This window comes from Mustela erminea, chromosome 1 (assembly GCF_009829155.1).
Source record: "Mustela erminea isolate mMusErm1 chromosome 1, mMusErm1.Pri, whole genome shotgun sequence".
Lineage (NCBI taxonomy): Eukaryota > Metazoa > Chordata > Mammalia > Carnivora > Mustelidae > Mustela > Mustela erminea.
The window spans coordinates 194,505,573-194,530,634 of record NC_045614.1 but is presented as its reverse complement, the minus strand read 5'-3'; the positions used below and the strand labels follow the sequence as shown (position 1 = coordinate 194,530,634).

The 25,062-nt window shown below is 37.7% G+C and overlaps 2 protein-coding genes across 3 annotated transcripts; one reads left to right on the top strand and one right to left on the bottom strand.

Annotated features, from left to right (window-relative positions):
* Positions 1-536: 536 nt before the first annotated feature.
* LOC116592002 (collagen alpha-2(I) chain-like) lies at positions 537-8,317 on the bottom strand. The gene is made up of 5 exons (XM_032345493.1): positions 8,283-8,317; positions 6,018-6,193; positions 4,702-5,943; positions 1,020-1,100; positions 537-642 (listed from the first exon to the last, which is right to left on the bottom strand). Exons 1-3 carry the CDS (start codon positions 8,315-8,317, stop codon positions 5,012-5,014), a joined length of 1,143 nt encoding a protein of 380 aa, XP_032201384.1. The 3' UTR covers positions 537-642; positions 1,020-1,100; positions 4,702-5,011.
* Positions 5,579-25,062, top strand: BTG3 (BTG anti-proliferation factor 3). Of its 2 annotated transcripts, none has more exons than XM_032352864.1 (5): positions 5,579-5,692; positions 9,289-9,467; positions 13,283-13,420; positions 18,314-18,521; positions 24,385-25,062. In XM_032352864.1, exons 2-5 carry the CDS (start codon positions 9,295-9,297, stop codon positions 24,622-24,624), a joined length of 759 nt encoding a protein of 252 aa, XP_032208755.1. In that variant the 5' UTR covers positions 5,579-5,692; positions 9,289-9,294; the 3' UTR covers positions 24,625-25,062. The 2 variants fall into 2 exon arrangements, with proteins under 2 accessions (XP_032208755.1, XP_032208766.1); XM_032352875.1 differs by lacking the exon at positions 5,579-5,692 and adding an exon at positions 5,811-5,886.

Genomic DNA, 25,062 nt, shown 5'->3' with positions numbered 1-25,062 from the left:
ACATGCCTTGGTTATTTCTTTAGGTCTCAGTTTTATTATTGGGCCTCTGTGCACACATTATTAAACTTTGTTTTTTTCTCCTATTAATCTGTCTCATGTCAATTTAATTTTTAGACCAGCTAGACGAAACTTGAAGGGTCAAGTTAATTTTTCCCTCTCCAACACTGCTTTAAAAATAATAAAATTGAATAATATCTGTACTATTGAAGAAAATTCAAAATAAAGAGCCATCACTTAATCACTTAATCACTTAATTTCGGGACTTCTGTATTAAACACAGATCATAGTCAAAAAACCCTACTGAAATTAGCATAAACTACACACCCATATCAAAAGACAAGTGAATTATATTCCCTCAATAGCTGTTGCTCTGAGACATTTTCACATCCTATAATTATTTACATTTTTATATAACGTTCATGCTGAATATCTGGTGAGAAGAATTATTCTTTCATTTCAGTTCCTCAACACTATGAGAATTCAGTATTTACATGCTGCAGTTATAAGCAAAAGCAAAACAAAAATTACCAACCTACCAACTTTGTTCTTCCTTCCACACCTATTGCCCTCATTGTGTTTCAGTTGTTGCTCATGATATATACAGAAGTCACAGCTAGTTTATTGTTCTCGCCAACTTTCCTTCTGAGGAAAAAAAAAAAACGTATTTGTGAGCACTTTAGTATAAACACACACACACACATAATATATAGTACATGTTACCTATATATATTTTATATATATATATATGTGTCACAAATCTGTCATGAATCTCTCTCATTCTCTCCCTCCCTCTCAAAGAAAGATAAAGCTTTTATTTATATATGATATTATAAACATTTATATATATGTATTCATACATACAAAGTTTTTTTTTTTAATCACAAAAAAAGTTCCTGAAACGTTCCTACCAGGTAGAGAAAAAACTGACCTGCTACAATTATCTCCCTAAAGCACTCCTGTGAGCACAATTACAAAGTGTTTTTGCCAACCACATCACAAACAATTATTAATGTACTAACTTTAGTTCCATGTTTTGAGCTGCTCCTGGTCCAGGTGTGGAGTGGGAACATGTTCTTTATGGAAACATCTCATTGGATCATCTGCTGACAAAGCATATTTTTAAAGCGTACCCATAATCACTCTAATTAGGCCATCAAATGTCAGGACTTGCTGTGTGAATTTGATTAATTCTAGCCATCTCTGTGGTGCAACCGAGGAGTGACCCCACCTTAGAAACAATTTCCTTATGCTATGCCCTTTCCCCTTCTACCTGTCCATACTGAAAAATTGAAAGGAAGGTTTGCAATGCTGCCCTTATACGTCTGTGAAACTTCCTTTCAGCTGGGAGCCCAATCACATCCAAACCCTTTTATATGCCTTCCATACTATTGCCTTTTTACCTTTTGGAGACACTGAATTTAGAAACATAACTTGGAATATGTAATATGTAAGGTAGATTGTTTACATATCTCTAACTTCCACTAGATTGTGAGTAACTTATTTGCCCTATTTTGGTTCTCTCTAACGGACACAGTGTTCTCAACGCTCTAGCACAAATATTTGACAAAGTTATACAGAAGAGGGCATGTGAACACATCTGATCCTCCCTCCCCCATTCCTCCCCTTCTTCACCACAAAACAACTGATTGAAAAGAACAAAGAAAATAAAAAACACTGGGATTTGTTTTCTTAATGAAAACATGCCTTATGTTGTTCACTAAGGGAACTTTTTAAATCTTAATTAACATCGTGCCTTTGAGGAAATACTATTGAATGGAGGTCACTGTGATGGTTATTCTTAGGTCTTGACTTGGCCAGACCATGGTGCCAATTGTTGGGTCAAACAGTAGACTAGATGTTGCTGGAAAAGTATTTTGTAGATGTGATTAATATTTACAATCTGTGGGGGCGCCTGGGTGGCTCAGTGGGTTAAAGCCTCTGCCTTCGGCTCAAGGCATGGTACCAGGGTCCTGGGATCAAGCCCCGCATCGGGCTTTCTGTGCAGCAGGGAACCTGCTTCCCCCTCTCTCTCTGCCTGCCTCTCTGCCTACTTGTGATCTCTGTCTGTCAAATAAATAAAATCTTTAAAAAAAAAATATTTAAATCAGCAGACTTTAAGTAAAGGAGATTACTCTAAATAATGTGGGTGGGCCTTAATCAGTTGAAGGCCTTATGAGCAAAAGTTGAGGTTTCCGGGAGTAGAATAAATACTATTTCCTCAAGATCATAACAGAAAACCTACCAATAGATTTTGGACTCACGACTGCAACTTCAACTCTTGCTTGAATTTTCAGCCTGCCAACTGGCTGCTCTACAGATTTCAGACTTACCAGCACCCACTATAGCATGAACCAATTCCTTAAAATAAATCTCTCTCTCCATAACGCATCTTATTGTTTCTGTTTCTCTGGAGAACCCTGACTAACAATGCATTTCAAAGTAGTTCCTTCTTTTATAATACTTCTGAACCTTTTGCTAATTGCATATACCATATTCTTACTTTTGTTACATGGAATAAGAGTCAGTGTTTATATACTACTTACTAATAGAAGTCAGTTTCTCTGTTAGTACAAAGAACAAAAGAGTTGTGAAAGGAACTAAACAACAATGGCACATGTCCTGCCAACCAGGGAAATTTTACACCAGAGGTTTCAAATATGAAGCTCTATTTGAGCCCAGATTGTGCCGCCTATCTAAATATTATACCCTATTCCCTAAGCTCGGAACATTTTCTTAAACTGTTTTATACAAATCAACAAATCTTAAGCAATTACCAATAAAGAGTCTGAGTAGTTTGATAGAAACATTTTCTTCTAAAAAAGATGTGCCACTTTTGGGGCATGGCTGGGGCAGGGAAGGAGGGTTTCAACAATTAATGCAACTTAAAATAGGGGGTTAGTGTGCCCAGTTTCCATTGCCTCATTCATCAGGAGAGTTTGTGTTGTGACTCTTGGAAGTCAGTTTTATTGCATGATGTAATGGAGAAAATAATGAAGATTACAAATTTTCTTTATGCTTATGTTTTCTTAACCACTGCCAGTTTATGGACATTTAAGAAGTTGAAGCAAAAAATGTAGATTTAGTTTCTTTTAATTTAGCCAGATGGTTAGGTCCTAGAAATTTCTGAAGAAATTTATTAAAATGTTTTTAGAATTAAAAAGTCTTAGATCCCACTTGGTAGACTTCCAATGGCCCTCAGAGGCTGCACACTTTTCCTCCACATTACCTAACGGAACTCTCTCTGTCCACTATAAAAGCAAGGGTTTGGTATTTCAATTTAAACTTGACGTGTGGATTGAGATGACGGTATTTGAAACTCTTCTGTTTACAATGCTGAACTTCTCTGAGCTCAAAGGGATAACAGATTTTAAAGAGTTACACAGTTATTTAGTGGAAAATAAGTCCTGATTATGAAAGCAATTCATAGATTTTGGTGACTGAGTGAGTGGTGTTCTCTGACTCTGGGATACCACCACAAGATATTTGTGATTATAGACCCCCTGACCTATTATGGAGGCTCATTTTCAAAACACACACACACACACACACACTTGCCTTAAAACTTATTGTAAAACTACCATACCCATTAACACACAGTATTACTGAACACTGGAGTTAACTATGGAAAGGAACCAACTGTGAAAGGAAAAAAATACATATTAATGGGTAATTGTATCAGCTCTGCTTCCCTCTTTCAGCATCCTAAAAAGGGTCCTGCCTTGTAGACCAGTTCTTCTGGGCTTTTGTCATAAGGAATCAGGAAGAAAGAGAGCTGGGGGAAAGATCTGAAGTACACATCCAGGGCTGGAGAAGAGTTAAGGCATGTTTTGAAAGACAAATGCATTCAAGCAGCTATCTTATATGAGAACAGTGGATGAGAGCAAAAAGAGATATTTAAGATATGTTGTTATTTATCTACTTCACGGTGTGTGGGCTATGAGAATTTTTTAAGAGTTATTTCAAAATTAGGTTTCAGGTATTTACCTGAGTATTTGAATATGGCCCTGCTCTAAGACTGGACCAAGTGGATCACAGATTTATAAATATCACACAAAATATTAATCTCAAACTACAGAAATTTCTGGACAAATTCTTAGTAATGTTTGTGGCTACCTAGCTATTTTATGAAATTGTGGAGATAAAAACCTTTATCAGTAAAATAATATCAATCAGATTGTTAGAAGTTTAGAACGATGAAAATACCCTCATATCTCCTAGAACAGTCCAAGGTGTAAATAATATTCTCTTTAAATCAACCAATGAGTAGCCACAGGTGACTATATAATTTTTTTTAACAAATAAAACTTATTGTATTGCTTTTGGAATTGCCTGTTTATAAATGCTTTTAAAAATCGTTTTTAATTGTAAATAAGCTATATTGACCAATATCAGTAATAAAAATAATACCGTTAGTTTTAAAAAATTAAAATATGCAGAGAAGAGGGTTGAAAACATGCTCCTGGGCCTAGAAGGCAGTGAAGAATCTGGTCAATCTACAGCTTGAACGATCAGTGCTTGAGAAATTTACATGTTTTAGCTGGAAAGAGTGAAAACTGGCTATCTTTCCACAAATCATTTTTAAAAGAAATGTCTTGTATTTTCCTGGTCTGAGGTATTAAAGTGCTTTCGTAAAACCTTAACATGGTGCCAATTAAAAACGTTGGAAAGATGCTCCTTTTTTTCAGAATGTTAGAAACGTACCTTTCCACATCTGTATTTGCTCAAAGATTAAGCTTTGTATGGCGGAAGCTCTGGAGTAGAAACATCTCAGTCACGCAAAGCTTGGACTCTCAAAGTTTCATTCATTCGGCCAACATCCCTGGAGCCCCTCCTTTGTGCAAGACACTGTACTCAGTGCCAGGCTGGAACACCGGTTAACAGGAAGCAGCCTCTGCTCTGAGGGAGCTTCCGGCCTGGCCAGGGTACAGCCCAACTAGGAGTTCTAAAAAAACAACCTGAAATATCACAAACCAGCTACAGAGTGGACGTGCCTCAAATTACCACACGAGGATCAGTCCATAAATGCAAAGTCTCCCTTCCATCTGACACGGGTCGCCACCCCATCTCTCAAGAGCCGGAGCAGAGCTAGGTCTAGAACTCGTGGCCAGAGGTTGTCAGAGGGCAGGTTGGCAAGGAGAGAACAGAGGGTAAGAGGAGGCCCAAGCACGGCCCCCGATGGCGAGGCAGCAGGTAGGGCGGGAGGCTGGCGGGGGTCAGCTAGGCCTCCCACGTGGATCTCGACGGAGGAAGGTAGGCCGACGTTCTGTGGGCCTAGCCGTCGGACTGGAAGGGTCTGCGCGCCGTTCAGCCCCGGTCTCAGGGGCCGGCTCTCGGCGAGGCCCCGCCCCTCCGGCTCCTCCCCTCCCACCCCCCAAGGCGCGCTAGCCTGTCCCGCGCGGCGCCAACCCTTTCCCGGGTCATCGCCCCTCCTCTCTTCCGGGCCGCGAGCCCCCCGCGCGTCTCCTCTGGGCTGTGCGCGCGAGCGCGCGAGCGCGCGCGCGTTCCCCTGCCTGCCTGCCCGCCCTCTCAGCGCGCGCTCCGTCGCCCGACGACGCGGGAGCCACACGCTCAGAACTAGGCTCGCTGCGCTCGCTGTCGCCGAGCGCCGGCCCGCTGAGGCGGCGCCCTCGGTTCCCGGCCCGGAGACGGTCGGGACCGCCACATCTGCGGCCCCAGGGCGGCGGCGGCGGCGGTGAGGAGACCGGGCCGGGGGGAGGCGGACATGGTGGAACTGAGGGCACCGGGAGGAGGGTGGTCCCGGCGCCCCTGAGGCCACGTCGAAAGCTCGCGGCAGGCGGCGCGCGGGGGAAGGGGGAGGAGTGTGGGATCCAACCGGGTTGCATCGGCCCCGGGCCGGCGAGAAGGAAGGATTATGGACCGAGAGAGGTGACCTGAGAGGGTTTCCGCGGGACTTCTGTGGGTTGGGGACGGAGGAGACGCCGCCTCAAGGCTCCTGCCACGTTTACACCGCGCGTTACCCTCCGCTCGCGGTGGGCGACAGCCTTGCGCCTACCCACCCGCCTTCCGCGTCGGTGTGTTTTCTGGAGCCGGGGACCCGGCTTGCTGCCCGGGGGGTGGGGGTGTCACGCCCGAGGGGACCCCCGTCTTGGAACCCGGGACCACTCGGAGACTGGAGTCGGCCCGGTGGCAGCGGACCGGCGGGCGAACGGGAAGGCGCACGCTGCGAGGGAGGCTGTTCGGGGGGAGGAGGGAAATGGGGCTCCACGGCCCTTCCCCCTTAACTCGGGGAAAAGCGCGATTGCAGAAGTTGGACGCGCTTGCAGGCCGTTCTTTCCAGAGTGGGTGGAGATGTTTGATGCCTACTCACCTAGCACTCCTAGAACCCCAGCGTGAGTGCTTAGCAGCAGGTTTTGATGGCTCACAAAGCCCCCAGTCTCGGCCCCGTGGGAAATCGCGTCTCCTCAGCGTCCGGAGAGCCCGCCTTGTAACGCCAGTGAGGCTGGTCAGGGGCTCCTCAGCCTCACGGCCGGGATCCCCGCTTCCTCAACCTGGGGAACGTCTGTCAGAAATACTTGTGTCTAGAAGCGGTTGCGATTAGCCCTTCGTTACAACACAGGGAAAAGTACAAAGTTATAAACTCCTGGAAGGTTGGGCTTGCTTTTCCTTTGGGTTTTACGCACGCCGCTGTGAGCAGGGGAGCCTGTGGAACAAAGTAGAACTTGAGGAGCCGCCGCCGCGGTGACTACGTCCCGGGATGACGTCACCGTGCGATATTTAAAATGGGAGCTTTTCGCTCCGAGTGTGGGTGGAGGAATTGTGGCCACTTACTCAAGACGCCTGAGGTCTTCTTGGCCCAGCTCGCTTCTAGTTTCTCCCTCTCAGACTTTATAACTCCCTCTTTTACCTTTCCACACTCTCAGAATTCTAACTGGTGGGAGTGGGTTAATTTTTCTGCTATTCCAGGCATCATTCCTTCAAACCGAAAAAAAAAAAAAAAAGTAATTCCATATGACTCATCTTGCGTTACAAGCAATAGAAACCACTAAGTGGTTCTTTCCTTCCTTTCTTTTATTTTTTTGATATGAAACAGAACAAAACAAAAAGGAAAACAAAACCCTAAACTCAGATATGTAGAGCACCGTAGACAAATTAAATGAATGAGGAGAATGATAAGAGTTAAGGATTCAGTACTCTTCTTTAGTGTGGTTCCTTGTTTTCTTTGGTGAGATGGAAGCTAATGTAGTTCCATCAGCAAGCAGTTTTCATCCCATACTGTTTATGAAATTGCAGTGGGCTTTCTTTTCCATTATAAACGGGGTGGGATATAAATATGGCTTTATACAGTGGAAAAGGCCCAACATTTTTCTTAGGAGGATGCCTCATAGCAGTTGTGGAAGACTGGGGTTGTATGTACCTCTGCAACTCTTATATGCAACCCAGTTCCTCTTGTCTGGTAGCTGGCCAGAGAAGGTGGATTTGGCATTCTAGGGTTCCAGGAGGAAGGTTTGGGTGTCTTCCCATTGGAGATGAGAGTGGGTATGGCTGCCAGCACACCTCTCAGATGACTGTAGAATTTATTTCACAGTGAGATCCCTTGTTTGAATTTGCACAAGGAGTTAAGGAATCATTAGAAGAGACTTTAAGAGGTTTGAGAAAACAAATGTGTGAGAAAACAACTATCAGCTAGATTAGTTGGTTTTTATACTAAACATAGAAGCTGTATGTCTTTGATAATTGGCTCTGGAAAGGATGATATTGCTTAGTAAATGTAGCATCTGAATAACTCCCAAGTTACTTAAAGCAGCCAAATGAATGAGCTCATCACATAAAGACAGAATATACATCGAAACAATCCCAGGATAAGGTTTTTGCCTTTATGGATTAATCAATGGTAAGTCAGATCTGCCATTTAAAGAGTCTTGAGACAGTTCCACAATGCAGCGGTATCTCTGATTATTTCTTTTGGTTTGATTTTTCTGTGGATGACCCTGAATTTCTACTCTTAAATGTTTTGATAGAGGCACTGTCTTGGGGCATATCTTCTAGGTAAACATATCTCTGTTCTTGAAAGAATGTTTATAGAAGAAACTCAGTGCTGCATTTTTTTTTTTATGTGTAACAGCTTTATTATTCAAATAGGATTCACATAGCATACAGTTTCCACATTTAAAATCTACAGTTCATTAGTTTTAGTATATTCACAAAGTTACGTAGCCATCACCACAGTTAATTTTAGGGTATTTTCCTCACCCTAAAAAGAAACCCTGTGTTCATTGATGTCTCTCCTTTCCCCCCATAATTCCTGCCCCTAGATCACTAACCTGCTTCCTGTTTTTGCCTGTTCTGGAAAACTCATATAAACGGAATCATACAATATTTGGTCTTTTGTAACTGGTTTCTTTCCCTTAACATGGTGCATTCAAGGTTCACCTCTGTTGTCGCATGTATCAGTACATCATTCCTCTTTGTTGCTGAAGAATATTCCATTGCATGTATATACCACATTTATCTGTTCATCAGTTGACAAATGTCAGTGTCCATCAGTTGTATATTGAATTTCTTCTACTTTTTGGCTGTTATGAATAATGCTGTGGACACTTGTGTACTTGTTTTTGTGTAGAAATATGTTTTCATTTCTTTTGGGTATGTGGCTATGAGTGTAGAATTGATTGGTCTTTTAGTAACTCAAACTTTTTTTAGGAATTACCACTGTTTTCTATAGTAGCTATACAATATTGTGTTTTAAAATTCAAATTATTTCACAAAATTTTAAACTTAAATTATTGTAGCTAAACATTGACTTTTTTTTTTAAGATTTTATTTATTTATTTGACAGACAGAGATCACAAGTAGGCAGAGAGGCAGGCAGAGAGAGAGGAAGGGAAGCAGGCTCCCTGCTGAGCAGAGAGCCTGATGCAGGACTCGATCCCAGGACCCTGAGATCATGACCTGAGCTGAAGGCAGCGGCTTAACCCACTGAGTCACCCAAGCGCCCTAAACATTGACATATTTAAAAAAGTATATAATGGTATCATTGTAGTGCTTCTCTTTGAGTGATATCTCTTATTTTATTTTGGCCAACCAGGAGCATTTTGGTGTGCCCTCTTTACTGAACTTCTTCACAAAGCTAAGTGATAAGGTTCTTAGTATTATAGTAAGGTCTTTATGGCCTAAATTAGTGATTATTTGTTCCTTTTTCCAGATATGAGCCAATGAAACGCAAGATAAAATTGAAAGAAGGGAGCTATGAAGGAGGGATATTTTGCAGAGCTTTTTCTTCCAGTTTTTGTCTTTTGGTTTTTTAAGAAAAACTGTTTTTCTTTGCAGGGAAAGATGAAGAACGAAATTGCTGCTGTTGTCTTCTTTTTCACAAGGCTAGTTCGAAAACATGACAAGTTGAAAAAAGAGGCAGTTGAGAGGTTTGCTGAGAAATTGACTCTTATACTTCAAGAAAAATATAAAAATCACTGGTATCCAGAAAAACCATCAAAAGGACAGGCCTACAGGTAAAGGATTAGATTGGACAGTTGGATTGGACTAAGAGGCTGATAGGTCCTGAAAATGAGTGCATGGCCAGAGGACTAAAGGGTGTCCAGTCCATTTCTTTCACATTTTAACTACAACATACAGAATTCTGGGGTGTCTTTGGTATTTTCTTTCCTTATGCATTTTAAGATAGAAACATTTGTTGATGGAGCCCTACTACCTAGACTTGGGATCACAATATTGTCAGCCCGTGGGAGTTAGTCTTGTGGTTGTAGTTTGGCTTCTGACTGAATGCATTTCTATATGTATCACAAGTACTTGAAGGTTTTCACAATTCTCGAGGACCCCTAAAACTTACCCATGAATGGGCATGGCAAGAGTTGAAAGAAATGAGTCTCTGTTTGTATAAATAGATTACATGTTACATGTTTTTGGAAAAAGTAAATTTTATGGCAAACAAGAACTAAGAATATTAGAAACCTAATGCATTGTTGACACAGAAATAATTTCATTTATACGATACATAATTCTTTTTTTTTTTAAGATTTTATTTATTTATTTGACAGACAGAGATCACAAGTAGGCAGAGAGGCAGACAGAGAGAGAGGATGAAGCAGGCTCCCTGCTGAGCAGAGAGCCCCATGCAATGCGGGGCTCTGTCCCAGGATCCCAGGATCATGACCTGAGCTGAAGGCAGAGGCTTTAACCCACTGAGCCACCCAGGTGCCCCTATACATAATTCTTTGTGGTAGAAGCCACCGTAACTGTTTTCTTGATGAAGGTAATTTATTACAACCTACAAGTGGTAAATATTAGCTCTGCAGTTTGAGCTCAAGTCTAACTAACTGACCCTAAATTCTTATGGGCTTCTGCACACCACAGTTTGACCACTGCCCTGTCTCTGAGAGGGTAAGTAACTCTCACTAGCAGCTGTCTTTTTGTACTCTGGTTTATAAGTTACATTTATAGCTTAGAGTAAAGAAGAACAGGCTCCTGCAAAACATGTTCTGGCATGCTCATTCCCTAGTATTTATGTGATCACTGTGTTGAGAGCCTGGGTTCTGCTAAATAACTCAGCTGTCAAACCTTGCCCCATTTGTGGAGGTGGCCACCAAAAAAAATGAAAGTAAAACAGTTGTGACTAAAGAAATTCTTTTATTTATGCATATTGTTGCCCCCAAAGTTTCCTTCTCAATCAGCATTTCTGTGCTTTGATGTAAAAAGGACTTCCTTTCAGTCACTTAGCTCTTCCAAGTGCAAGATTATTCAGGGAGTCTACAAAGGAAGTGAAAATATGTGTATTGAAAACAAAAGTTAAAGTTATTGATGTATTTTTCTCTTCATTTTTATCCAAGGATGTTTCATAGTAGATTGGAAAATGTGATGAATTAAAGTAGAAATGTGGATGTTCCATATAAAGCAGACTCAAGTTATTTTTTTATCTTTTCAGTTGATTCTCTTAATTTTTTTCCTGCACATTTTTATTTTTGATAGAGTGAGTGAACAGCTTTAGTAAGTTAGAGCTATTGAGGCTTTTTACACTGATGTAATTGACATTGGACAAAGGCTTCTGGAAGTGCCAAACCAACTTTTTACTATTACTGAGAAAAGAAGACACTGTCAAGTAAATGCTTAAAGGTCAGAGAGTGTACAGTTTCATTTCCATTAATTCTAAAAACTTGAGGAAAAAAATTAGCTAAACAGGATTAAATTGGCATATGATCAGAAATATCATTATTGAGTTATTTTGAAGCTGTCTTTGAAGTAGAAAACTATTAGACTTAATGATGGGTTGTTACTGTTATAAAAGTGAATAGAATATAGGATTAGCCAGAGTGAGACTCTTGAATCCATGTAGTAAGTTGGAAGTGTTCTTTTTCTTCTAAACTGTTTATAAATTAAAATTGTTTCTTCACAATATCTACAAATAAGGGCAATTTGGCAATATTATCAAGATCTGTAAAAATATTCCTACTCTTTGAACAGTAAGTTTCTAAAAATCTATTCTAGAAGTATAATCAGAAATGCAGATAAATATGTATGAATATGGATGTTTCTTACACTTTATAATTGCAAAAAATTGGAAAGAACTGTCAACATTAAGTAAATGATAGACTATTTTTATGCAGCTTTTAAAATCCTGTTTTTGAAGACTGCTTAATGGATAAGTAGTCACAGTATATAGAGTTAAAAAAACAGCACAAAAATATATAAGATATGCAAATGAAGCAGAGTCTCTAAGCATCTTTATTTACATACATATTTTTTAAGCTTTGAGACTACATCACCCTTATTTTAGATAACAAAAACATGTACTTTTAAAAATCTATCTCCTTACCTATAACTGCTTTTGATCCTGGGGCATATGGGACTTTTGAATCAACTTACACAACACTAGAATTTGTAAACATAGACCATCCCAAAGAATGGGACAAATGGCATCTTACATGCTGTAAAATAATTTTTTTACTCTGAATTGCTTACTTGTTAGTGGTCATGATAAGATTAGCACAGACAAAATAGGATATTTAATGAAATAGACTTTGGAGTCCGGTGGTCCAGATACTCACCACTTTATATTTGTGAAGTTAGGCAACTCTGCTTCCTTACTTTCTTACAATGGGGAAGTGATATGTAAATTATAGGATAATTGTTCAAATAAAAAGTTAATACATGTAAAGCACTTAAGAAACTGTCCATTGTATAGTAAACCTTCAGAAAGAGTTATTATATTATTTAGAAATATGTATTAGCTGTTACTTACTGAGAACTTTTTCACTGTTCTAAATGAAAATTGAAATCAATAATAAAATTAAAAAATAATTTTAAACAGCATGTTCTATTGATGTCATTGTATTTAATGTTATAATTACTATTTGTCAATAAACTTGTGTTGTCCATATTTGAGAGCTTTGCATCTGAGGAGAGGGTGAAACTACTTAATCTAAATTCACCCAATAAATAAGTAGTAGGATTAGTACTAAAACCTGGGTACTTTTGATTGATTTCATAATTGTAGAAGCAGTAAATACTTCTATTGTAGCCACCATTTTTGTACGTAGGCAAAATGCTTACTTTAGCATATACTTTTGCATTCATTCTGGGATTAGGTAGATTCCATTAGGTAGATGTGGTATTTCTTAGGTTTAAAAAATGGAACAGAGGCTCTATTGGTTTAGGTATTTTATTTTTTCCCAATTATTTTAATGACTTTTTTTAAATTAAAAAAACCCTTTGGTAACAAATAAGCCAGTAACACTTTGAATTATATTTTAATCATAACTATGTGATATGAACGGTTCTGTATCTTGGACTGATTCTGTATTTATAGAACAATTAAAAGTGAGGATAAGGACACCCTTCTTAACACTATCTGGGATTTATAAGTAAGGAAATGACCAAAACATCACAAGAATTTCAAAATATTTCAAACATTGTTTAAGGTCTTTTGTTAGTTAGATTTTGTTACAGTAGCTTGGCCTATTAATACTTCTACCTTTAGAGCTCTGGGTAATTTCATGCAGCTTTAATGCTCATTGGTCTGTTAATATACATGTGAGCTTGAGTAGTTTCTGGCTAAAATGATGCAAAGCCAGTTTTTATGATTTCCCTGGGCTCGGATGAATGTCCTCTCTTTCACCAGGCTGAGTAGTCTTACTGATGATGCTGCCTCTTTGCCTTCAGTTCACATTTATTATCTATTTAGGATAGATATGCCCCTGGGTCTCCATCAGGGTTTATTTGTTTTAAATTCACATTGGCAATACTAATAATATGACATGGTTTATGATTAAGATTCAATTAAAGCTGTTAAAATTACTCTATTTCGTTGCAGATGCATTCGTGTCAATAAGTTTCAGAGAGTTGATCCTGATGTCCTGAAAGCCTGTGAGAACAGCTGCATATTGTACAGTGATCTAGGCTTACCAAAGGAACTCACTCTGTGGGTGGATCCATGTGAGGTGTGCTGTCGGTGAGTTCTTGAGTGTGCCAGCTGAACAGATTACCATGCTGGAACTGATTTTATGAAAATCTCTCAGTTACTGCCTGTTTGTGTGTCTTTGTGGCCAGAAGCTGTTGTTTGGGCTTTCGTAATTGTGAATTTTGTAATCTGAAGGTGAAAGACTGGTTACATTCCTTTTTTACAGCTAAAGAAACTTAAAAACTTAATTGGGTAGGGTTTTTCTAGGGCTCTGCCAAGAAGCTTTTTATAGACCAAGAAGCAGAATTTAGGTACCTAGACTTCTGTAGGTCACTGTAGGTCAATTATTGTCTCTCGGTGGTGCACTTGTCTTTCTCCTCTTCAAGTTGGGAAAGAAGTTAAGCCTAAATAGTAATGGATAATAACAACTTTTGCTTGGTTTCTGTTTGTTTCTATTCTTGCTTCCCTCCCCCCTTTTGACTTTTAAGTGACCAAGTATTTTCATGGTCTTGTTTTTATAATGGAGATTTTTCTCATCTCCTAATGAGCAGAATTGTAAAAGGGGAGTGTTAGGTATGATATCTAATTGAATTCCATTCATTCTAAAAACATTCATTGTGGTATAGGCATTCTTAGTTGTGGGGTTTTAAAAAATGAAAGGACATTTTGCTGTCAGGTGTCCAAAGTATAATAAAGGAGAAGAAAGGATAAGCAGATTACAGCAGGGTGATTTATGCTGTGATAGAAATATATACAAAATGCAGTGGTTGGTGGCACAAAGGAGAAAGTTACTGCTTCTGCTGGGAATTAGAAAAGACTACCTAGTGGAGTGATGCTAGAGCTGGATGGGGAAGGATGCAGTTGATTAGATGACAAGGTGGGAAAGACGTTTTCCAGCAGGAAGAATAAGATGAATAATAGATGAATGGAATCCCCTGCAAGTGATTTCCTACAGCTGTTCCTTTAAGGTGTTTCTCTTTGGTTTTTAAGTACATTTCACCTGTTGAATACAGTAGAGATGCTTTTTGATGCAATCCTAGTATATTTCAAAGGTGGTCATAGCCTTTGACCTGATCTCCAACAATAAAAGTAGAGGTGATGATATGTCATGACAAAAATCCATAGTAATTCTTCCACTGAATCATTCTGGATCACCTTGGAGCTTCTTGGTATAAGCTGTTTGTATAAGATTCTTGCTTTGGGAAACTGAGGTGCTAGATTAGTCAGCACTTCTTTCTCAGTTAGAAAAAAGTAGAGCAAGACATCTCAATTTTGGTCCGAGAACGTCAAACATTTTTAGATTTTGGGACTAATTTAGGACTAAGGTCATACTTCACAGACTTTGGCCACTGAACACCTACTGAAGACCTCAGTATATAAGCAATAGCTATCACAAAGTTACTATATTGAATTGCTTACTTTTTCATTAGGCCTGCACTTAGATCCTGACTCACTATTATTTAACACACAGTTCTTTAGTTATGTAGTTTTTCAGCCATAAAAAATTACAAGTAGTGTTTGAAAGGGGCTTTTTCATGTAGTTATAAAGCTACTGAAAGAATATCATGTAGTGGGGCGGTTGGGTGGCTTAGTCAGTTAAGTGCCTGCCTTCAGCTCGGGTCATGATCCCAGAATCCTGGGATCGAGCCCCCAGTCGGGCTTTCTCCTCAGTGGAGAGCCTGCTTCTTTCTCTCCTTCTGCCCGCCTCTCTGCCTACTTGTGTTCTCTATGTCTCTGTCAAATAAATAAATAAAATCTTAAAAAAAAGAAAATATCATGTAGTCTTATGTGGAGGCAGGAGCAAAAAAGCTAAAGAGGTGGCAAACTGTGTTATCATCCAGTCAAATAATGATTATTTAATATGATGATCTTAAATCATTATGAATTGTTTCTGTGTTCAAAGATGCTTAAGAAGTTGGGTAATTGTATAAACATTTTGGACAAATTTATTTGAAATGGCTTAAACTAAATCCTGGCACTTGAAGATAGAAACTTTAGTTAAATAGACATTCTACTTAGGTGGATGCTTCATGACTTTAATGATTCCAGATAATGAATAATTATTGTGCTTTCATCATATTGATATATGAAAATCTTTGCATTCAGTATCTCTTAATAATTTTACATAAAATTAAAATTTTGGCGAAAATTGGCTGTGATGTGATAATTTTTACAGCTCAGAGAAATCACCTTCAGAATGTGGGGTACTCATTCTGAGATAATAGAACTCCAAAAAAAAAAAGGCATCCTAGCAATTGAGTAGAGGTAATTGTTGTAATTTAACAGAGGAGATTGCAGTATTGATTAGTGCTTTGGAACCAAAACTGTAAAGATAAATATTCTGAAAATTAAAATAAAGCTGATATAGCAGTTACATAATTGAACAAATATCTGAGATTCATTAATAATAACTTACTGGTACACTAGAGACTAAGCTTATAAAAAAAATTGAAATGCACTCAAGGGAACATTCTTCATAGTATGATTGAGTTATTCCATCAGGATAAAATATTTGAAGTGTACAAAGAGTGTTATGTAGTTAGAAAGGTTATCACTTAGTGCACTATGTGAGGAGATATGGAATAGATAATACATTCTTCCCATAAAGAGAATGCCTGAGATAGGTTCTTAGCTTTCTTATCTGTCCAACATATTGTATACCTTTTTTTTGGAATTTCTAGCATTCTTTTCCTGATATAGAGCATTAGATACTATTGATTTGTTTCAAATTAACTAAATTGGACTTAATGTTTTAGCAGTGTGTAGTTGAAAAATGCAGTTTAAAAGTTGTCCATTACTAATTCTAAGACATTAACTGCACATGCTAATGTTACAGTAATACAGTAAACCACTTCATTTACCATGAAAAGAATATTCATACCAAAATACTAGAAAGGGAAAGATGGAGAACCTAATTGAGCTTGCATGTCAAAGAAATCTGAGTTAATAAAGTTTGACCTTCAATCATTTGATGTCTGTCCTTGATGTAGGTTTCTGTTCTACAAAGGTAGGGATTTTTCTCAAATTGCCTACCTTTCTGTTTTACTTGAATTTTGACTCTATTAATGGGCAAAACTGAAGGTAGGCCTAAACCCATTGTTAATATTGCTGACTTTATTAACATGTGAATTAATTAACATTTGTGTTGAAATTTGTTGAGTCTTTAAACCGAGGGCAGGATGAAGTGGTATGTTTCCATTGCTAAAACTCTGTGCTAAGTAAATTTGAAATTATAGTACAGGAGTTCTGTGTTGTGAAGAACTTGCATAACCTGCTCAGTCATCTTACACTAGCATGAAGAATCACTAGCTGAAGACACACCAATATCCAGCCAGTTCCAGCTTTCTTGCCTAGCAGATAGGAAACTGTGGCCTAGAGACATTAAATGACTTGCCCCTTGTCACAGAGCTAGTTAGTGGGAGAGCCAGAACCAGAAAGATGTTCAGTGTTCTTTCTACCGTCTGTAGCAATTCCTTTTATGAGATAAACTGAAAAAGAATAGAAAAGGGAGTTATGTCCCATATTTAGGTAGCATTTATGGCCCCATTCAGCCTGCGTGAGAGTGGAAGACAGCACAACTATATAAAGAAGTAGAACTCACCTTTGAGGCTACATGATTTCCATAAAACTTTCAAAGGCTTTATTATAGTTTGGCCTTTTACTTTATTATACATACCCTGATTCAGAAATAATTTGAGACAAGACTTACTTTAAAATGAAATTAATTGATATAGTTATTATTAACTCTGCTTTTCTATTAAGGTTGTTTTGGGGTTTTTTTTTTTTAAGCTTAAAATCATGTTGTCTAACTTTAATTACATATTGTGTAAGAACTAGTTAACAATTCATTTCTTTTGACCTAACTAGAAATTGTTTCATAGTGTTTATGTTGTGCAGTCTATCCAAATAGATTTGTGGGTTTCTCCTATTCTCCAAATGAAAACTAGTTTTATGGGGCACCGAGTGGCTCAGTTGGTTAAGTGTCCAGCTCTTGATTTCAGCTCAGGTCGTCATCTATGCGGCATGAGGTCAAGCCTGCACTGGGCTATATGCTGAGCATGGAACCTATTTATGATTCTCTCTCTCCTTCTCCCCTGCCCCCTCCACCCCCCTTCCCCTTTTGCCCATGTGCCCTTTTGCACACGTGCTCGCAGGCTCTCTCTTTCTCTCTCTGAGAAAAAAAAAGTACTACTGGTTTTACTATTCATTATGCTGTCTTCCCTCATTGCATAATTTATTTTCCTTTTTCTTTTAGTAGCCAACAGCCAAAGTTACATATTCTAATAATTATTTTTCTAGCTCAAGTCTCAAAGTATTTTGGCAGAATTAAAAAGCTCATTTTACTTTCTAAAAACAAAAATCAAGATGAGAAGTAAGCAGTTTTCCTAGCATAAGATAAACAATATAATTCAAGTAAAACCCCTTTGTTTTCAACACTTGTTTTTCAGTTGCCACAGTTCTCATTTTTGTCATTGTGGATACAGGCAAACCAGGTCCCTTTTTTATTTAATCATGGAGGTCAAAGGAAATGACTCGTTGATTTATGACTTGAATTACTAGCATCTATATTATAGTGGTTAGTTAAAAACACATGAGAAATTTTTACTGTACAACCAGTTTAATGATACATAAAAAATGTAAACTGAATTTCTCTTTGGTGTTTTAAGTAACTATTTTTGTTGAAATAGGAAAGTAGGAAAGAAAATTGGGAAAGAGAATGGAATCATTTTTATTTGTACTTAAATATGGCAGGGGTAGAAAGTCGTGGGCTGCCTATTGGCATAGAATTGGGTTAAGATACTATATATGTCGGGTTATGTTCTGGGAGGGTTCCTTCTTTGCTTTGGACCAATGGCATGTCCAAGCCTGTTTGTTTTTATGGACAATATCTTGCTTTTGTTGATGGTACTTAAAGGTTTATGAGTTTGTTTTTTTAATCCTTAGGTATGGAGAGAAAAACAATGCATTCATTGTTGCCAGCTTTGAAAATGAGGATGAGAATAAGGATGAAATCTCCAAGAAAGTTACCAGGGCCCTTGATAAGGTTACCTCTGATTATCATTCAGGATCCTCTTCTTCAGATGAAGAAACAAGTAAGGAAGTAGAAGTGAAACCCAGTTCCATGACTGCGACCCCAAGCCCTGTGTACCAGGTAACCATGGAATGGCTTTCTATTAAATGTTGTGAGCAGGACTTGCCAGGTCATTCTAGGTAGTCCTGCTCATGTTGCCCAGGATTTCTGATTTGAGATTTTGAATGCCAATTCTTTTCCATATAAAAGGAAGCTATTCTTTAGAGATGTATTTGGGCATCTGAGTCACTTTATCAAGGGTCTGCTTTTACTACTCAGTTAAGTAGAATGAATACATTTTATTTATTTGTAATAAATATATTTTAAAAAGTGTGGGAAAGACTAGAAAAAGTCATGGTGATGAAACATTCCTGATATTTTAAAATCTTTATTGTATTAAAAAGTAGGTATTGAGGGGCACCTGGGTGGCTCAGTGGGTTTAAGCCTCTGCCTTTGGCTCAGGTCTTTGATTTCAGGGTCCTGGGATCAAGTCCCACTTTGGGCTCTCTGCTACTTGTGGTCTCTGTCAAATTAATAAAATCTTAAAAAAAAAAAAAAGATTCACATTAAAAAAAAAAGTAACTATTCAGTTTTTGTAGTCTTCGACACTTCTAATTCATACCATTGGGGTTAACTTTCTTTTCTCCACGATTAAAAAGAAACTTCACTGAATTATATATGAGTTAATTTTTCTCTCAAGTTAAAACATTATCTCCTTTACTTCAACAGTTGAGGAGTTAGATAGCAACCAGGCTTACAAATTTGTCCACTTACTTATTATCTACACCCCACATACCAAAGAATATTTAATATACTTTTAAAAATTCTTAATACAGTACTCCTTTTTGGCAGAGAAGATAAGTCAAAAAAATGAAAGAAATCTTTTTTTTTAAGATTTTATTTATTTATTTGACAGAGATCACAAGTAGGCAGAAAGGCAGGCAGAGATAGAGGGGGCAGCAGGCTTGGGATTTGATCCCCAGACTCTCGGATCATGTCCTGAGCCGAAAGCAGAGGCTTTAACCCACTGAGCCACCCAGGTGCCCCTGAAAGAAATCTTTTGAGTTGAGCCTTATTCCGTGCATGTACTTTTTTCTAATTTTGAGTATATTTTAAAATATATCTTTTTATTAATTTGGTCTTATTTAGACATACTGAAACATAACAGGTTCAAGGTAGGGTTGGATTTGGGTTTTAATAAGATTTTAAACCTTGGGGCGCCTGGGTGGCTCAGTTAAGCGTCTGCCTTCAACTCAGGTCATGATCCCAGACCCTGGGATCAGCCCGCACTGGGCTCATCCCAGGCCCTGGGATCAGCCCGCACTGGGCTCCCTGCTCAGCGGGAAGCCTGCTTCTCCCTCTTCTACTCCCCCGCTTCTGTTCCCTCTCTTGCTGTGCCTCTCTCTGTCAAAAATATAAGTAAAAACTTAAACAATAATAATAATAATTTAAACCTTAATGAGTAAGAAATGAGAGTTTCGAGTATGAGAAACTAAATCTTTATATTCACCATACATTTATATAATGAACATGCTTTCAGTACAACTTAATTTTTCATTTCTCTCTTTTTTTCATTTGTTGAATTATCTTTTTAGACTTACGCGGAAGATTAGTCTGAGGATTATCATTTTTAGGAATATATGTGTATATATATGCATATTGTAAGATACCAACCACTTGTTGTAAACAACTTTAAACAGTGTAAAAGAGCATAATAACCAAGTCCTCCCTCACCACTCCCCAACCACCCGTCCTGTCCTGTACATTTCCATGGACGTAGTCATTACCAGTTATTTTTGTATTCTTCCTAAAAGATTCTCTATATAGATAAGTAAACTTTATATTCGTATTTTAGGGATCATTTTTAAGATTTTTGTCATAAATTTTGGGCTTTTTTTCTCTCTGCATAATGTGTTACAAACTCTAAATTACTGCTGTTAAATTGCCTATAATTTGTTCACATGTTGCAATTTTATCTCGGAATTTTATTGTTACTCAACAAAGCAAGAAAGTAAGTCTCAAACTGAATTGATTGCTGCTGATATTTTACAAGTAAATTGACCTTTAATTTTTAGATTTTCCTTTTAAATTGTATTTATTTCCCCCCATGTTGAGAAACTGTTAGGACAAAATTATAACAAAGGCATAGAAATTGAAATGTCTTTTGTGTGCTTTTAAAATAAAACATTTTTCCTTGACATTATATTCACTTACAAAACATTTTATGATAGAAAAGCATGGCTGTTAAAAGCCATCGTGTAGTGCTCGCTTCGGCAGCACATATACTAAAAAAAGCCATCGTGTAGGGACGCCTGGGTGGCTCAGTTGGTTAAGCGGCTGCCTTCGGCTCAGGTCATGATCTCAGCGTCCTGGGATCGAGTCCCACATCGGGCTCCTTGCTCCGCAGGGAGCCTGCTTCTCCCTCTGACTCTGCCTGCCACTCTGTCTGCCTGTGCTTCCTGTCTCTCTCTCTGACAAATAAATAAATAAAATCTTAAAAAAAAAAAAAAAAAAAAAAACCATCGTGTAGAAGGCTAGTGCAAGTGGCCCACGTTAATGTTTTCTTCCTGTCCATGTTTTCATCTTGAACCTAGCATTACTAAAAGGTTTAAAAAGGGGCTTATCAAAGTAAGGATACAAAGTTCCTAGCTTGGGATCTTTGTTCTCTTAGGAGTCTGTTTTTTTAAAGGTACCCCCAGAGATTACTAATTAAGAAGTGAAGTTTGTCATTTTTCCCCAAATTGATCTATAGATTCAACTACATATTAATCAAAATCCCAACAAGGTTTTTCTAGAAAGTGACAAATTGATTCTAAAATTTATAAAAAGGAGAATTAAGTTAGAGGCCTTATACTTATATAAAGCTATTATATCTATCAAGACAGTGTGGTAAAGATTTAAGATTTTATTTATCTATTTGACAGAGAGACACGGCAAGAGAGGGCAAGCAGGGGGAGTGGGAGCAGGAGAAGCAGGCTTCCTGCTGAGCAAGGAGCCCAATGCAGGGCTCTATCCCAGATCTCTGGAAAGCAGAGTCTTAACAAATGAGCCACCCAGGCACCCCCAGTGTAGTAAAGATTTAAAGACACAAATATATTAATGGAACAAAATAGCGCAGAAACAAACCTATATATGTAGTCTTTCTTTTAATTTTTTTTAAGGAAAGTCTCAAAGCAGTTCAATAAGGAAAGTCTTCAAGAACTGGTACAAACAATTGGATACTCTATACAGGAAAAGAAACAAACCTTAACTGCTACTTGACAGCATACACAAAAAATTTAATTTGAGATGGGTCATAGACCTAAACATAAAAGCTAACTCCGACACTTTCAGAAAATATTGAGAGATAGCTTTATTATTTGAGATAAACTAAGATTTCTTCCAGGGGATACAAAAAACACAAGAAAAGAACTTGATAAATTTGACTTCATCAAAATTTAAAATCTTTGCTCATCAAAACAAACCATTAAGAAAATGAATGGGCAAAACATAGACTGGAACAAAATATTCTCAATACATACATCAAAGAACTTGTTTCCAGAATATACTTTATAAATCATTCCTATAAATCAATAATAAAAGACAAACAACCCAATTAAAAATAACTGGGCAGAAGATGTGAATAAACACTGTACAAAATAAGTTATATAAATGTCCAATAAACACATGAAAAGGTGCTTAGCCTTTTTTGTCATCTGGGAAATGCAAATTAAAACCATAGTGAAACACTACTTCTTCCAGAATGGCTAAAATTAAAGTCTGACACCACCGACTGTTGGCAAGGATATGAAGTAGCTAGATTCATAAACTGTTGGTGGGAATGTAAAATGGTACAGCCAATTTGGAAAACTCTGGCACTTATTACATATGCACCTACCCTGTTACTCAACAATTACACCCTTAAGTATTTAACAAGAGAAATGAAAATAAGTATTTCCGAAGTCATGTATTAGAATGTTTATAGCAGCTTTTTTCATAATAATAAAATGGAAAACAACCAAAATGTCCATTAACAGGTAAATGGGAGAAAAATTATGAGGTTTTCACACAGAATACTAGCAATAAGACAGGATGAACTAATAATAAACACACGATGGAAAGACCTCAAAAACATTTGATTGGGCAAAGAATTTTGCCATACACAAATGAACACATGCTAAATGATTCTATTTTTATGTGAAGTTAACGAACAGGGAAAACTCAGTCTGGTGATAGAAATCAGAACAGTGGTTGATTTGGGGGTATGAAGATTAACTGGAAGGGGTATTTTAGGCTCCAGAATTTTGTCTTCTGATAGGTTTGTTGTTGTTGTTGTTGTTGTTGTTGTTTTAAGATTTTATTTATTTATTTCACAGAGAGAGAGATCACAAGTAGACAGAGAAGCAGGCAGAGAGGGAAGCAGGCTCCCTGCTGAGCAGAGAGCCCGATGTGGGACTCGATCCCAGGACCCTGAGATCATGACCTGAGCTGAAGGCAGCGGCTTAACCCACTGAGCCACCCAGGCGCCCTGTTGTTGTTTTTTTAATAAAGATTTTATTTTTAAGTAATCTGTACACCCAAAGTGGGGCTTGAACTCACAACCCCAAGATTAAAAGTCGCATACTCCTCTCACTGAGCCAGGCAGGCATCCTTCTTTCTGACAGTTTTAAAACCTTTTCAGCATCCTAGTATAAAAAGAAATGAAAACCATTTCACTTTGCTACCTGTTTGTAGTATAGGTCAGTTATTAGTTGGAACTCTAAATTTTTCCTTATTTTTTCACTATTTTATATAATCAAGGATTAACTATACTAAGGTTATTCATTAAAGTGTTGTTTTATTTGTTGTGCATTGTTTTTTAGTAGTAACACACTGAAAACAGCCTAACTGTTCCATCAGTAGGACACTAGTTAATTTAGTTACGGCATATTCCTTGCATTACATCTGGCTGTAGAATAATGAAAAAGGGCCTTATGTATTGATACGAATATCTCCAAGATATATTTATCAAGGGCAAAAAGGAGTAAACAAAATTGTATGTGCATGTTTTTTAAAATGTGTGCATTGATGTACACCCACGTATATGCATGAAATATTTCTAAGTGTATACACACAAAAAAATAATAATTAGTGTCAGTTGCCTCTGAGAGGGTAATTGGGTAGCTGGTAATCAGATAAAGGGGACTTTTTACTGTATATACTTTTATATACCTTTTGTATTTTCTATGATATGAATACAGTTTTATATAAAATACAAATTTTAAAATACCTGTACTAAGAAAGAGCAGATTAGAAACCAGAGAATTCAGAAACTCATAGTCACATGGTATAGCATTCTGAGCAAGAGGGTCCAAAACTGCTAATAACTTTTTGAATAATGTGAACTTATGTCCCATAAGACTTAGGGGATAATCTAAGACTGTTGTTCCCAAACACAAATTGGCTACATCAGAATCACCACCTACACTGTGAAGTTAATGAATACTTGTGGTCAGAATACTTGGCCTCTTTTTTAAAAATTTTTGTTATTCTTACTGTTCAGTAGACCAGGGCTAGGGCTTGAATATTCTGTGTTTTAAAAGCCTTTTAGGTGTCTCCTTATTAACCAGCCAGCTGTGGAAACTACGGGTCTAAAACGTGTGTCCTAAGAAAATAATAATAATAAAAAAAACAAAGCACAATTGTCCTTTCAAGCTTCCATTCATTTCTGTTTTGATCTTTTCTGGTTGTTTTGAGTTTATTCATTTTCATTCATTCAGAAAACTAATCGGTCACTTACTACATATGAAGTTTTTAATATACTTAGATCTAACCATAGGAATGTCACTTAGATCTACTCTTAAGGGTATGGCTGAGTGATTTTGTTTTTCTTTAATGGTAATCTGGAAGTTCACCTTGTTTTTACATATAATGTGACTGATTTTTCCTTTGAATTAATAACTTAATTGTTTCCTCTTTCATGCAGATTTCAGAATTGATGTTCCCACCTCTTCCATTGTGGCACCCTTTGCCCAGAAAAAAGCCAGGAATGTACCGAGGGAATGGTCATCAGAATCACTATCCTCCTCCAATACCATTTGGTTATCCAAATCAGGGAAGAAAGAATAAACCTTATCGCCCAATTCCAGTAACATGGGTACCTCCTCCTGGAATGCATTGTGACCGGAATCACTGGATTAATCCTCACATGTTAGCACCTCATTAGCTGCTTTTGATTCTGTTGGTGTCAGTGTTGAGAGAAGGTAGAATAAGGCTGACCACATTAAAAGTTAAAAGTTCATACTCATAGTAGTAAAGTTAGATGGGCCAAACCGTCAAACTTATTTTTATAGAAAAGTTATTGATAATAATCTTTCTTAAAAAATATATATGCACTTTAGATATATTGATATAGTTTGAGAAACTTTATTAAAGTTAGTCAAGTGCCTGAGTTTTTAATATTGGACTTGAGTATTTATATATTGTGCATCAACTCTGTTGGATACGAGAACACTGTAGCAGCAGACGATCTGTTCTAGCACCTTTGAACATTTACTTTATGGAGAGTATGTAAGTTATTTATACACAGGAAATCTATTTTATGTCATTGTTTAGAAGAATTGCGTGAAATCATGTAGTTGCAAATAAAAAGTAGTTTGAGGCA